Source organism: Gouania willdenowi, chromosome 19, assembly GCF_900634775.1.
Source record: "Gouania willdenowi chromosome 19, fGouWil2.1, whole genome shotgun sequence".
Classification (NCBI taxonomy): Eukaryota; Metazoa; Chordata; class Actinopteri; order Blenniiformes; family Gobiesocidae; genus Gouania; species Gouania willdenowi.
The window spans coordinates 6,435,180-6,449,193 of NC_041062.1; the positions used below are offsets into that span (position 1 = coordinate 6,435,180).

At 35.5% G+C, this 14,014-nt stretch overlaps 1 protein-coding gene across 2 annotated transcripts in view; it reads right to left on the minus strand.

Moving 5' to 3' along the window:
• The window catches only part of dock1 (dedicator of cytokinesis 1), a 211,018-nt gene that overhangs the window by 40,259 nt on the left and 156,745 nt on the right, over positions 1–14,014 (minus strand). For both annotated transcript variants that reach the window (XM_028475387.1, XM_028475386.1), the window contains 8 exons: positions 13,354–13,432; positions 12,997–13,097; positions 9,076–9,134; positions 7,985–8,133; positions 6,311–6,396; positions 5,234–5,390; positions 4,424–4,464; positions 4,036–4,126 (listed from right to left, as the gene is read on the minus strand). In XM_028475387.1, coding sequence (XP_028331188.1) covers positions 4,036–4,126; positions 4,424–4,464; positions 5,234–5,390; positions 6,311–6,396; positions 7,985–8,133; positions 9,076–9,134; positions 12,997–13,097; positions 13,354–13,432 — 763 coding nt within the window. The remainder of the gene's footprint in view (positions 1–4,035; positions 4,127–4,423; positions 4,465–5,233; positions 5,391–6,310; positions 6,397–7,984; positions 8,134–9,075; positions 9,135–12,996; positions 13,098–13,353; positions 13,433–14,014) is intronic.

A 14,014-nucleotide genomic window follows, 5' to 3' on the forward strand; every position in this document is an offset into this window, starting at 1 on the left:
TTTTTACTGCTGATTTTATTGTTTTAAACTGTTAAATGTTTTCTGTTGCACTTTTTAATCATGTAAAAAACATTGAATTGCCTTGTGTATGAAATGCACTATACAAATACATTAACCTTGCTTTGCCTATAGTTATGCTTGCGTTAGCAATCCAAAAAGCTCAAAGCCTTCAGTAAAATAAGTTTGTTCAATTCAAATCTTGTTTATTTTAGAAACAATGACTGACAGGAAAGAAAGAAAAAAAAAATGCAGGTGTGATCTTTAATGCTTGTTGTTTTCTCCTTTTTTTGTCAAAGATAATAAGTTTAGTGAAAGGCTTGAGAAGCTTGGCAGGGTATACAGACAATCTGATTGGCTGGCGTGCGGAGGAAGCATAATCCCAGGTGTCTGTAGGGAGCGATTCATCAGCTGCCAGGTTTATTTGGATTCCTGTCATCTTAGAACTAACCCAAACAGCTAAGATTACCTATGCATTAAAGGCCTAGTGTGAGCTAGTGATGGCTGAACAAGTAATTGCCACACGCACACACACACACACACACGCACACACACACTGTTGCAAAATAACAACAGATACTGGGAAGCTTTAACTTTGCCTTCTTATTATGCTCCTCTCACCACGGTTGGGGTCAATTTCAATTGTAATCACGTAGTGGATAATTAATTACAATTATGGCGTAATTATTATCGTAATTGTCATTTTAAAAATCGGTCGCCGTTGTAATCGTAATTGAAATGAGTTCAGATAATTGACTTTGTACTTGTAATTACCATGGAAATTCACTAAAAAATGTCAATTACAATTTAATGAAATGCAAAACAGTTCTATGGCTTACACTTATGTAGTTAATATTAAAGTTTCCCACTACCTGTCAGTGAATCTTTACACTCATACAGGTGGTAAGGGTTAGAAGTTAGGACATAAAAATGATTTTATTTAAATAGGGACAATACAAAGAGTATTAATAATACTGTAAATGGAACTGATGTTTAGTACAAAAAGTTTATAGATGTTGGTAAATTCCAACTCTTGGACTTAGTTGGGCTTTTACATCAGATATTATAATAAATGCACTAAAATATAATGTAAAGATGCTAAAATGACATTGTACACAAAATTGTAATTGAACTTTAGTAATTGAGAACATACACCAGGGTACCACAGTCTATTGAGGCTTTTAAAAACAAACTAAAAACCCACCTATTTTGTATTAATATGTTTCTTGCTGTTTTTACTGTTTCTATATGTTATTTTTACTGTTCTATATGTTTGGTGATTTTATTTCCCTGTAGCACTTTGAGATGTGTTTTCATGTGTAAAGTGCAATACAAATAAAATGAATTATTATTATTATTATTATTATTATTATTATTATTATTATTATTATTAATAATAATTATAACTGACTTTCAGGGGGAAAATTATTATCATAACTTATTTGGAATTGGAATAAATACGTTATCGTAATCATAACTGCTTTGTAACTGAACATGGATAATTGAAGATGTAATTGTAGTTGAAAAATGCAATTGACCCCACCCCCGTCTGTCACTACTTGATTGGAAAACTACCTCTTACTACATTAAACGGCTTTACAAAATAGTCATGATCAGAAATCCATCATTTGTCCTTATTTAATCTTGTTTACTTATGTCTAGTCTGAATATTTTACAAAATGGAACCAGTGGTACAACAATGGACCATTTCCAACCCATAATAGTGAGGCCCTCGAAGCTGCACTATGATCTGGATAACACACATGCCAGGAAATGAAACAAAACAAGACACAAAAAAAGCAACGACTGCTCGATGTGATTCAGTCACAGCCTGTCGGGAGATGTGAAAAAAAAAGGTGAAGCAGCCAGCTATTTATGCAAATACAGATGAAAAGTGTGATGCTGCTGTTGTGGATAAATGGCCGAAAGGAACAACTTCAAAATTCAGAGTAGAATACCAAACCGACTAAGGACAGACAGGATTTTTGTGGAAGATTTTTGCCTCAAGACAGAAACTTTTCATCATAAACTCTAAAAGGTGACATAGGGTCCTGGTCTTCCCATTTACGCACGTATCTCTCACACGTATTCTCCCATCCAGACTCCTGACACGCCCACCACGTGTAAATAGACCCAACTCATGTAAGTCTGATGTGCTTATTTTTTACCAGGAAGCGGACTGGGCCATGATGACATTTTTTTGGGCTGTTTGGAAATCATGGAAGACGGAGCATTCCCTAACGCTTGTAAATGTCATTTAAATCTGTGAAAATGATAGGGCACACATTTAATATGAAAAGCGTTATTTGTGAAAAAACACTGATATTTTTGCAGTGTGAGGATCGGCCGCAATTTTCTGTCCGAGCCACAGTTCAAATCTGTCTTTTTTTTCCCCTCATACTATCGACTGCATATTTAAGACAATTGAAGCTTACATTTTAAATGCTTTGAATATTAATGCAGCAACCCATGATCATTTTTTATTGATAAAATCATAGTGTAGGCATCATGGATCATGGAATTAGGGGTAATGTAATTTAAAAAGTAGGAACAATTAGTTTAAACTGGCAAATAATGGGCATGACAAATTGTAAATGTGGTTAAATTGGCAAAAATAAGCATGAAATATGGTTAAAAGAGGTTAAAAAGTAGGGATGCATCAAATTTTAATCATGATTTTGGTTGCCACTATCAATTTAATCTGATCGTGGCAATATTTACATTTAAAATAATTATCTTTTTTATTATAATTCCATTTTAAGGCTTAATTTTGCATCGTAAATAGTACACATTTTGTTTAAAAGTAGTGCAATAAAAACACAGATTTTTACCTGATAAGATAAATAATTGTGATTACAATATTGATCAAAATAAACGTAATTATAATTTTGGCCATAATCGTGCATCTCTAGTTAAAATTAAAGTGCCAATAATGGGTCAACATATGCAGTATTAGGTGGAAAAGTGGAGGAAACGGTTTACAAGTGCTGAAAATGTCTTGAAAGTGGAAAAATGTGCAGAAAATGCATTGGAATTTGATGGAAAAGTGGCAGAAATGGGAGTAATGTAATGCTCTGTGTTTGGCTCCTTTTAATGCAAAAATGCATTAAAAGGAGCAACACATATGGAAATAAAAAGTGATGAAAATATTGCAAATTTTGTGTAGTTGCAGAAAAAGGGTAAAAATAAACGGTTCCGGTGCTTAAACTGGTACTTTTCAAAAAAATTAAACTGCATACAAAATACAATAAACTTTTATTTTCAGGGCCAAATTAAACAAAATATTAACTTAATAATATATATACAAGTAACATATGGAAATAATAAACAAAAAACATTGAAATAATATCAAATAAAACAATATTGGAATAAACTATATAATACTGGAGATGAAAATTGTTATCATGATTTTATTTGTCAATAATCATTAACACGATGCATTGTTCGGCTTTTAAGTAAACTCTATGTGGTCTTTTATCCTCTCCTTGTCAGGTACGAGCAACGGGTGTGCTGAATCTGATGAGTAGCAACAATGACGTCACAATCAACAACCGGGGGGGTGGCGGGGGAACCGAAATGAGACACCGAAATGTTCGTTATTATTCGGTCTGGTTACTGCCATTTATTGGAACCACGTTTCGGTACCCAACCCGACTCGTGACCCCAAGGTTGAGAACCACTGGTCTACAGGACTCGACATCCAATATTACAACGTGCAAAAATGTCAAAAGCCACAATTTCAAATTGTTTCCATTCTTTTTGGAGTAAATGATGTTTGATTAATTGCTCTATAGGGCATACGCTGATTTTATCGAATAAAAATAGCTTTGGTAGTAGCTTTATAAATTCCTATTTTGTGACTTTTTCCATACGAAATACACACAACCTGTGTTTTGCATTGGCACGATGCTTCTGCTTGTTTCTAACTTTACTTCACATTATCTTTCAAACAGGTTAAACGCTGCCACCTGCATGACAACCTGTCACCGCCATGTTTGGGATCCATTATTTCTACATCTTGTGCGTGTGTGTCTGTACCTTGAGCAGTTTTGCGTGCAGCAGCAGAGTGTAGGCAGCCTCGGTGTAGTTGTCGCACTCTTTATGGAGGTCACACAGCTTGTACAGGTACCTGGCAGGATGTAGCAATGATTCACGGGTCAAGCCAAAATAAGTTTTTTTTTTTTAATTTTATTTATTTAACTAAAGACAGAGGGTGAACTCTACAAGACTGATCCGCGTTTACTGCCACTTTTTGTCCAACAAAATATTCAATGAATGGAAATAAGCCTGATGACCAAAATGAAACATCAAATGTAAGCATTGACAAAAAACATATAAAGCATAATGTTTGTTACATCAAATAAAGAGCTTCATAGCATGAAAACCTGAATAAGTTTAATAGGATCAATGACTGACGAGGGCTTACCTGATGTACATTTCCTCTCTGTCGATTTCCTTATAGAAGTTCTATTACGTAGAAAGAGACAGAACGTTGTATTAGATTTTAGATTTTCACTGATAACATGCATTTTGTTAAATTTGTGAATGATTGGCGGGCTGTAGAAGCAAAAAAGAGTTGACCATTTTAATACATATAGCTAAAAAAAAAAACAGTATGATTTTTACTCTATACATTTTTTTCACTTATTTGGATTCTGATTTTTTTTTACGGTATATTCATGTTTGCATGACACTAGTTTAAATTAGCTTTTTTTTAAATTCCGGAGTTATTAACATAGTTTAAATCTTTAATTCCGTTTAAAAACTAGTGACCTAAAAAAATACTGCTATTGATTTTCACTATTATGAGTATTTTAATTCAAAGTGTAACTAAATAGACCCTAAAACCACATTTTTCTGCTGAACACATATATGATTAGGTATGAAGTAATGAGTGAGATTAAATCAGTGACATCACTAACCGTCACTTTTGGCCCCGCCCCTTCTATAAAAGATGGGAGGAGGGACTAAGTTTCCTGCTCTCACAGCCATCAGTGAGCATTGATTGACAGCTCCATGCAGAACTGTGCAGTGCTGTGGGGGCGGGGCTGCAGTGACTCTGCGTGTCTTAACTACTCTAGGAGCCACGCCCATAATCAAGGCATTCTATGAATTTCCCTCCCTAGTGGCAGGTCAGCAAAAAACCTGGGGGTGTAGTTACACTTTAAGTTGCTAATTTGTCATTAAATATCCTCACATACCGTGTGCATTTGAACATTACAGTGAGTTGTCTTACGAGTACGTTGACCGTGCAGCTCATGCGGTTTTCTTTGTTCTCGTCGTGCATGATGGTCCTGTAGTCCAACAGCCTCTCCAACAGACGCACCACCAGGGTGACAAAGTTCTCACCAGTCCGGGCCAAGTACATGTGCTTCCTGCAGTGCTCCAGTAAACTTGTTTTCATTCATATTGGTACAAAAGGGAAAAAAAAAAAAAGAGAGACAAATGAGCCTTGAGCACTAAGGAGTGAATATTGTGTAAAGAAGCACAATCCTTTGAAATGTACTTATTAGTAAATGTAAACTGTATGCCTAACAATACGCAATATTTTGCATCATATTTATTTTATTAACTTTTAAAAAATTGATTACTTTACAGTTTTAGAATCTGTGTTCTGCCATCTTGAAATGATGTGACTGATGATGTCACACTGTCAAAAAGCCAACTTGTGCGGCTTTAGGTTGCTGTAAAAAAAAAAAAAAAAAAAATGGGAAATTTGCCAATGTAAACCTCTCTTGTTTACCGAAAGAGAATAAAAACAATAGAAAAATGAAAAAAAAATATGTGACCGCAGGGGGAAACAGTTCCAACTCTATGGTTTAATAGTAGACAATGAAGCAGAGAAGAAGAGCTCTCATAAGGGACCTTTACTCTCCCTTAAACAGTGCACAGTTAACGCTCTAGTGGCTGAAGTTAGCGAGTAAAGGACTTCTATTCTCAGGGTTTATGCGTCTTCAACACTCCGTGATTCCTCACTAACTTCAGCCGTGCACTGTTTAAGGGGGAGTTAGGGTCTTTAGATAAATAATAGAGGTTTACATCGGCATTTCTAACTTTTATTGATTATTTAGAGCGACCAAAAGCAGCACAAATTGGCATTTTGACCAAAAAAGCTGCTAAATGATCTAAAAAACAGGCTGAATGCCTCACTACAATAGGAAACAATGGGATGTTTCCAGGCAGTGGGGCAGTGTGATGCCCCACAGTGTGATATAATGCGTTTTGTTGGGCACAGATGTTCTAATAAGTACATTTCAAAGGTTTTAGGCAACATTTCTAAAAACAGTGGATGATCCCTTTAATCAACACTTACATTTTCTGAAAGAGAACTTTGTACTGCTCGTCTCCACGACCCCCCTCCACCTCATGGTCCAGCTTGGTGATGATTTCATTCTCAAACTGCAATTAGACAGATTTCACATCAATAAGACTTTGTGTTTCATCTCTAATACCTTCTTCATAATAATGTTTTTGTGGGGACCAATCCCCTTCGCTTTACTTGTGTTGTTGCAGACATTGATAGATTAGCTCTTATTGTAGGTAGCAGCTGGACAAAAGCCCATTTCAGTGTCTCGAGGCAGACCAGAGGAAGGACAGCCAAAAGAGAAAAATGCTGGTCTCTGCCATTACACAGGCAGATTAAAAAAAAAAAAAAGATCCTCTACACAAGATGTTTTACTGGTGCACAGCATGTAGAGGCTAAGTTATTTGTAGAATACTGTCTAAACACACAAAGCAGTTTCTGAGAAAATGTTTTATGATGTAATGGACATTAATGTGAAGCCTTTAGAACGTTCTGACATACTGTCACTCAACAAGAAGGCTTTACTTTGCCTTAGCTGAACAATAAGCCCCATCCTCTTGGATACAAATCTGTCCATCTGATAGACCAGGGGTTCTCAACCTTGGGGTCTCCAGATGCCTTCAAGAAACAGACTATTTTTTTTAACAATTTGAGCCTATTTTTGCTTATTTTTACGCTTTTTCTGCAGCTACACCAAACTTCACAAGATAACCTACCCACTAGAGCGGACATGGGCTCATCTAAGACCATGGAGTCTCTGTTAGCTTGCCAATAAACTGGACGAGATTCGTCACCTTTACATCAAGTGCTGACTAGGCCACTGGGAGTGAGACCCAAGGCCAAGACACGCTGACTTGATAATAATGTATCATGTTTTTCTGCAGTCAGTGCCTTCTCCTCGTCCTTCTCTCTCTGCTCTGTTTCAGGTGTCGTGAAGCTGATGATGGCAGTTCCTGATCTGTGGTTCACGGCTCAACTAGTCTGAGACACTCTGATGTTCTATCTCTCCACCCTGTTCTGTTGGTCCTTCTGTCCACTAACCCCAACCAGTCGACGCAGATGGCTGCCACCTCTGAAGCTGGTTCTGCTGGAGATTTCGTCCTGTTAAAAGGGAGTTTTTTCTTCCCACTGTCACTAAATGCTTGTTCATGTGGATTTTGTTGTTTCTTTTCCCTTATTATTATGGATTTTATATTTTGATAGTGCTATGAGATGACCTTTGTTGTCATTTACGCTATATAAAGATTGATTGATTGATATTTTAACCTATTTTCACAACTTTTTCTTGCCATATTTTTGCTCCTTTTAATGCATTTTGCTACATTACTCCCATTTCTGCCACTTCATCAAATTTTGATGCCTTTTCTGCACATTTTTTCCACTTTCAAGACATTTTCGGCCCTTATAAACCCTTTTCACCACTTTTCCACCTAATGTCACATATGTTGATCCATTATTGTCACTTTTAACCTTGTCATGCCCATTATTTGGCAGTTTAAACTAATAGTTCCATTATATCTGCACTGATACTTTGAACCCACTTCTGTGGTATTTAAAATCCCATTTTACCACCTTTTTCACCATTTTTGGTCACTTTTAACCCATTTTATTTGTGATTAAAACAAGGATTTACATCTTTAGGATGACTACAGTATATACTAAGGCACAAATAATAATTCTTACCCGTTGGAAGCTGCAGGTGAAGTGGAACTCGCACTGCATCATGTCAAAGAAAATGGGAATCGTGGCCTTTCGCAGCTCTATCTCAGGTACAAGCGTCATCTCCAGGATTGGGCCAACCATCTCAGGGATAAATTTGATCTTGTGTGGACCTTTGTAGGAAAAAAAAAATCATGCATCGGTTATGTATCAACACAAACTATAGATGGCACATATGAGTCCTGTTTGATGAAATAAGTAAAAACTGCAGAAATAAATAAAAAGATTTTCTCATATCTGTTGAATCTTATTTTGCAGTTACAATAGCCAAGCTATTGCAATATTGTTGCAAAATATGTTAAATTGAAAATTGTGGAAGAGCAGACATGGGCAACTGGCGGCCCTTGAAAGAATTTTGTGCGGTCCCCAAAAGCAAACACACAAAAAAACAAAAATACACACAATGACAACAAAGATAAAGGAAAATAGCAGAAAAATATTCAACAAAAAAACAAAATTTCTCCAAAGACAACACACAAAATGAGAGAAAAATGCACTAAATGATACAAAGAAAGCAAACACCAAAACACACAAAATTAAAAGAAAGAAAATAAACAAAATGACAGTAAAAACACAAAACAACAACAGAAATATAGAAAAATAACAATAACATTGTTTACATTGGTTAGATATTCAATGACGACTCAAGATTCTACATGCTGTCATGTAGAATCTAGAGCTGGGATAAAAGTGACCCATTCCTGCTATAAAGTCACATGATGCAGGTCACAATGAGAACAGAACATCAGATGACACCATCTAACACCCAGATCTGAAATATCCTGTAAATTAAAGTGCCAGCAGTCTTTCATCGCACAACATAAAGCTTGTTAGCACATCACAGTCTATTCTGCACTGGAATCGTTTTCTGAGCTGACATGCAGTTGCAATAACATCAGAGGTACTCGACTGACAGATGGTCAAATAAAAAAAAACCCAACAAAAACAGGAGCAGAGCTAACAACTTTGTTTAGAAAATAAATCACCTTTATGTATTTATTATTGTTTCTTTTCTATTTAGTGTGTAAAATGTTGATACAGGAAAAACAAATTACCTAGATTGTACCACATGTCCCTGATTTCAAAGCCAATCTGTCTCCTCATGTCTTGGTATCTGAAACACAGACGCAGAAGAAAAAAAATCAAAGCAATGTAACACAGTGCAGAAAAAACAAAGATTTAAGCAGACGTGCACACCTTCAGTTCATTTATTTAGTGTTTTATCATTTTTCACAAAGGGTGATGAGAATTAGGATTATGGGTACAGTCAGATATCTTTATAATAACAGATCAAACAAGTTACAAATATCAACATTCCTGTCAGCAAAGGGTTAGTGTATTTTTGTTGACAGTTTCAGTTTTTTTAAGTGAATTTTGTTATTGTTATTTAGTATATTTTTCTGTCATTGTGTATATATTCTTTAGTCGTCTTATGTGTTTTGTGAGTACTTTAGTGCATTTTATGTTGTCACATTGTGTGGTTGGAGTAATTTCTTTATATTTTTTTATTTTGTGATTTGTTTTTGCTCTTTTTTGAAGTCATTAATTGTGTTTGTGTTGTTTTTTTTGGACATTTTTCTGTCATTTTGTGCATTTTATGCTATTGTGTTGTTTATCATATTTGACGTGTGTTGTTTTTCTCTTTTTTGGAGTCATTAATTGTGTTTGTGTTGTTTTTTTGACGTTTTGCGAGTAAATTAATTTATGTTGTGATATTGTATTTTTGGAGTCCCATTTTTTAATTACACTTTTGATAAGTGTTCATGCCAGCAAGTGTTTGAAAATCAGCTCAAATGCCACAGAAACAAGGCCACCGAGGAGATGTTTCTCACCTCTTCCCATTATTCTTTGATAATCAGGTGAATCACACCGAGTCAGTCGAGCTCATGCTGCGACGCAATCATTTGGATTTTTTTTTTCTTTTTTACTACAGGACTTGCCATGGGAAATACCTTGAATCAACACCCAATTCTTAAAGGCACTATTGTAGACATCCATGGAAATGCTTACAGTTGCCGTTAGGAAGTGGCCAATCAATAAAAATGGGAGTTGATCGGTCAATATAACATGTTTACGTTTTGTCTTGGGCTTTTATTGTGAAAGTCAATAAAGTAAACTTAGTATTTTGAGTCTGCTGTGATTGATAAATAAAAAAAATTAAAAAAACAGGACAATTTCAATAATAATTAGCTAGCAGTCAACATTCATACATTCTAAAGCTTCAACAACATTAGCACCACTGGTGGAGAAAAGGTTTTTCCAAATTTAAAATCTGTATCAGAAATGAATCATCCACGCATCTTCTCTGCTTCTAGAATACATAATAAGTTTGTGAAGCTCTGAAGCCTAACAGTCTGCAAAAGGCAGCATACATCACAGGACTTACATGCACAGAGAAAAGTATTTAAATTCCTGCAGCCAATTTATAGAAACTTTTAAATCGAACACTTGTCCTGCAACGTGCAAGATTTTAACACTAAGAAGTTTTTCAGGAAATTGACTTTGATCTCCTGACATGCTTTGATCGTAAATTGCCAGTCTTCTTCAGAGGCGTTTGCTGATTGCTTTGATGTTTCCTTGACTTCAGCGTAATAATTACAGCAAGTTTTCTTTATGTTTTATTTTTAAATAGCATGTTAAGGTTTTACTTATTTAGACGACTGTTTTTCAAGGAATTTACTTTGATCTCCTGACATGTTTTGACCGAACCGCCAGTCTTCTTTGGAGGCGTCTGCTGATTGCTTTGACGTTTCCTTGACTTCTGCGCAATGGATAGACACTTTTTCTCCAAACTACATGATTTCTTACTATTTTACGACCTCACCATATAATTTCTAAAGTAAAGTAAAAATCTTCGTAAATCACCATATCTCACTCCATCCAAATTCACAAATAAAAACACGATTGTGTTTTCAGTACTACAGTATTTGCAGTAATAATGAGTCGCAACTTTTTTCTAAAACCCAGTAAATACTCGCAAATTATCTCAAAAAATTCTGGCAAATTGGTTTGAAAGTTTTGAGAAAATGTATTGGAATTTGAAGGAATTTTGACCAATTCACTTAGACATGATAGGTGGATGTAACCCTATGGCAAATTTATGTTTGCATTTAATTTCTTAAAGTCTTACAACAAAGGTAAATTATCTGCTAAAAAAAAAAAATCATCCTTCAATAACGTTAAAAAGCTGGAACATCCAATTACTAAATAATGTGCTGTATTTTATTCTTCAAAATAAATGTATGTTTAAAACCCACGTTGAGTGACTGCAATTACACAGCAGGTAAAAACTTTCAATTAGTGATACAAATTATGCCCCAAAAAAAAAAAAACAGGTGAAACACACAGCATTAAAGATACATTTTTATCCTCTTTACTGCTTGTTAACAGGTCTGAATGTCAGCATAACTTTGTTTTTATGCAAGCCTTTGTAGTGAAAAACTGGGAAAAAGAAAAGAATTCAGTGTTTATAGACACGTGCTTTGATTTTAATGCTCTCTTCTTCGTTTCAAAGCAAAGGCCTATCCATTAGTATGGTTCACGCTCCAGCACGCAATGAAACAGGATGCAGAAGTGACAAAAAAAAAAAAAAGAGAAGGCGAGCAGTGTGTGATGAGACTAAAGTGGATAGAGGTATAAAGGAGTGAAAATTGAGGATTTCCTGAGTAAAATCGCTCTTGTTTGCTGTGGGATGTACCTGGCAGGTCTGGAAATTGGAAGACGGATCAGCTGTTTTCTCTGTTTACACAGAAAGTTGCGCTTCTTTCATGTGGGGAACCAAATGGCGGCTGTTTGTGTTGGAGAAACCACGAAACAGTCGGGTTGGCGTGGACTGCGTCGTGTCTGAATTATGTTGCAAAGCAGCGTGTGAGTCTCACTGCCAGTCACGAGCACATGTGACGTAAGCTGTAGCGACACAATCTTCTGCCACTAGAGTCAGTATGCTCCACGTCTGCCCAGAAAACAGTTTCCTGTTCGGATGACTCAGAGAAATACTTGTGTGGAAATGTTTGTTTTCACAGCAAATTTTGATTTCATCTGGTTTTTAGGTAAAAAAAAAAAAAAAAAAAAAATCCACAGAGCTTGTAAATCATAACTCAGAGAGCACAAACAAGCACCAAATATATTCTTTTACAGATATTGGCAGTTCATTAATGTGCATTGTCCTTATCAAATAATTAAATAAATAAATGACGAACCAAGTAATGTCACCAATGATGAGAGATAGAGATTTTTGGATTTTTTTTAAACTGATCCAGACTAAGTAAATTGATCCAGATCTTCTCCAAAATCTATTGGAATGTTCCATGGTGTAAGGTGTTTTTTGGTAAAAAAATTTGTCAAAATCTTTTAAATACTTTTGACATAATCCTGCTAAAAGACAAAGCAGTGAATAAACAAATGCTGGGGAAAATATTACCTGGTTGGGGGAGGAAATAAATCCGCATCAAGATAAGACTTCCGTATAAAAATCCCTTTTAATCGCATTCAATACCCTGTATTATCCTCTTCCGATTGAAACATGTACCACCACCCGCCTAGTTTCAGAAAAGTCATTTTTTTCCTTAAAGAATCTTTATGAATAGCTTTTTATTTACATTTTCAGTCAAGGTTTTAGTATTCCTGCCCTGGTTCAGCATTTCAATCTAGTTTTATTGGGTTTAAAAAAAAAGTAGTGACAAAAAAAGTCAGAGAAACTGCGTAAAACAATGAGGCTTAGTGGATATGACTCTGACTGTGAAAAAATCCTAAATCTTTTGCCTCAATTTGTTTGTTTGGTGGAGAAAAAAAAGTTTTAAAAAAAAAAGCAGTCACGATTGCCAACAAATTAGGATAAGTTGTTCTCTGTATAACTCCTCAACTTTTGTGATGAAAAGAAGTACAAACGATTATAAATCTTATCAAGGCCAGATGATGTCAGCTGTTGAGTCCTTTGTGCTGCGTTGCTGGGGAACAGAAATGTCACTCGTACTCACTTGTGGAAAATCTTGGCTCTTTTGTCACTTGAAAAGTTTTCCAACTGCAGCGACTCCTGGGTGAGGAAAGCGACTGCCAAGTGAAAGTAATTGTTCCACAGCTGACCAAGACATAAAGAGAGAGAGAGACCTAAGGTTTAATGTTCACGGATAGATAGAAAATGGCTGAATAAAGGATCTTCTCTCTACAGGCATTGAGAATATTTTCTTTTATCAAGTCCAACAAAGCAAAAACCTCAGTCTAAGCCTGGAAGTGTAGAGTGAAAAGAAAAAAAGACATATAAATTACAGCTTTTAAATGTTCTTGAAAGCAACACACAGTATCTGGACTTTTGAAGAAAAGAGAAAATGTTTCACCTGTAGCTCAAAGTTTGTTTGATCCAGAAATTTCTTGCTCAGCACTGCTGCATACTGATTGATGGCCCGTAAAAACACCCTGAAAAAAAAATATTCATAAGACAAGTCTTCTTTTCATCAAGAAAAAACAATCATAATTATGACGGTTTTTACTAATAGTTTAACAAAAAAGTGGCCGAGAGCAAAGAGTCTTTGTACAGTTTCTACATATAAATATGTTAGTTTGCTTTTATTCAGACATTATTGTTGTTATTTTGAGGAATTTTACTTTGATCTCCTGACTTGTTTTGACAGTCAACAGCCAGTCTTCCTCAGAGGCGTCTGCTGATTGCTTTGTCATGGCCAACTTGACAATTCTGTCTGGCTGGCCACGCCCAAAAACCACCTCATAAGGACATATTAAAACGATAAGCAGATGCCTCTGAGGAATACTGGCAGTTGACAGCCAAAAAATGCCAGGAGATCAAAGCAAATGTCCTGAAAAAACCTGTCTGAATAAAAGAAAAACTCAACATATTATTCAAAAAGAATAAAGTGTGGCTTTTCCTCCTTTTACTTAACTTTATAAACTTGGTTATTCAATTGAAACTGGTTTATTAAGTGTTCAAACTGCTTAAATACCACATTGAACAAAAATGAAAGCTGAAACCATGGTGATAAT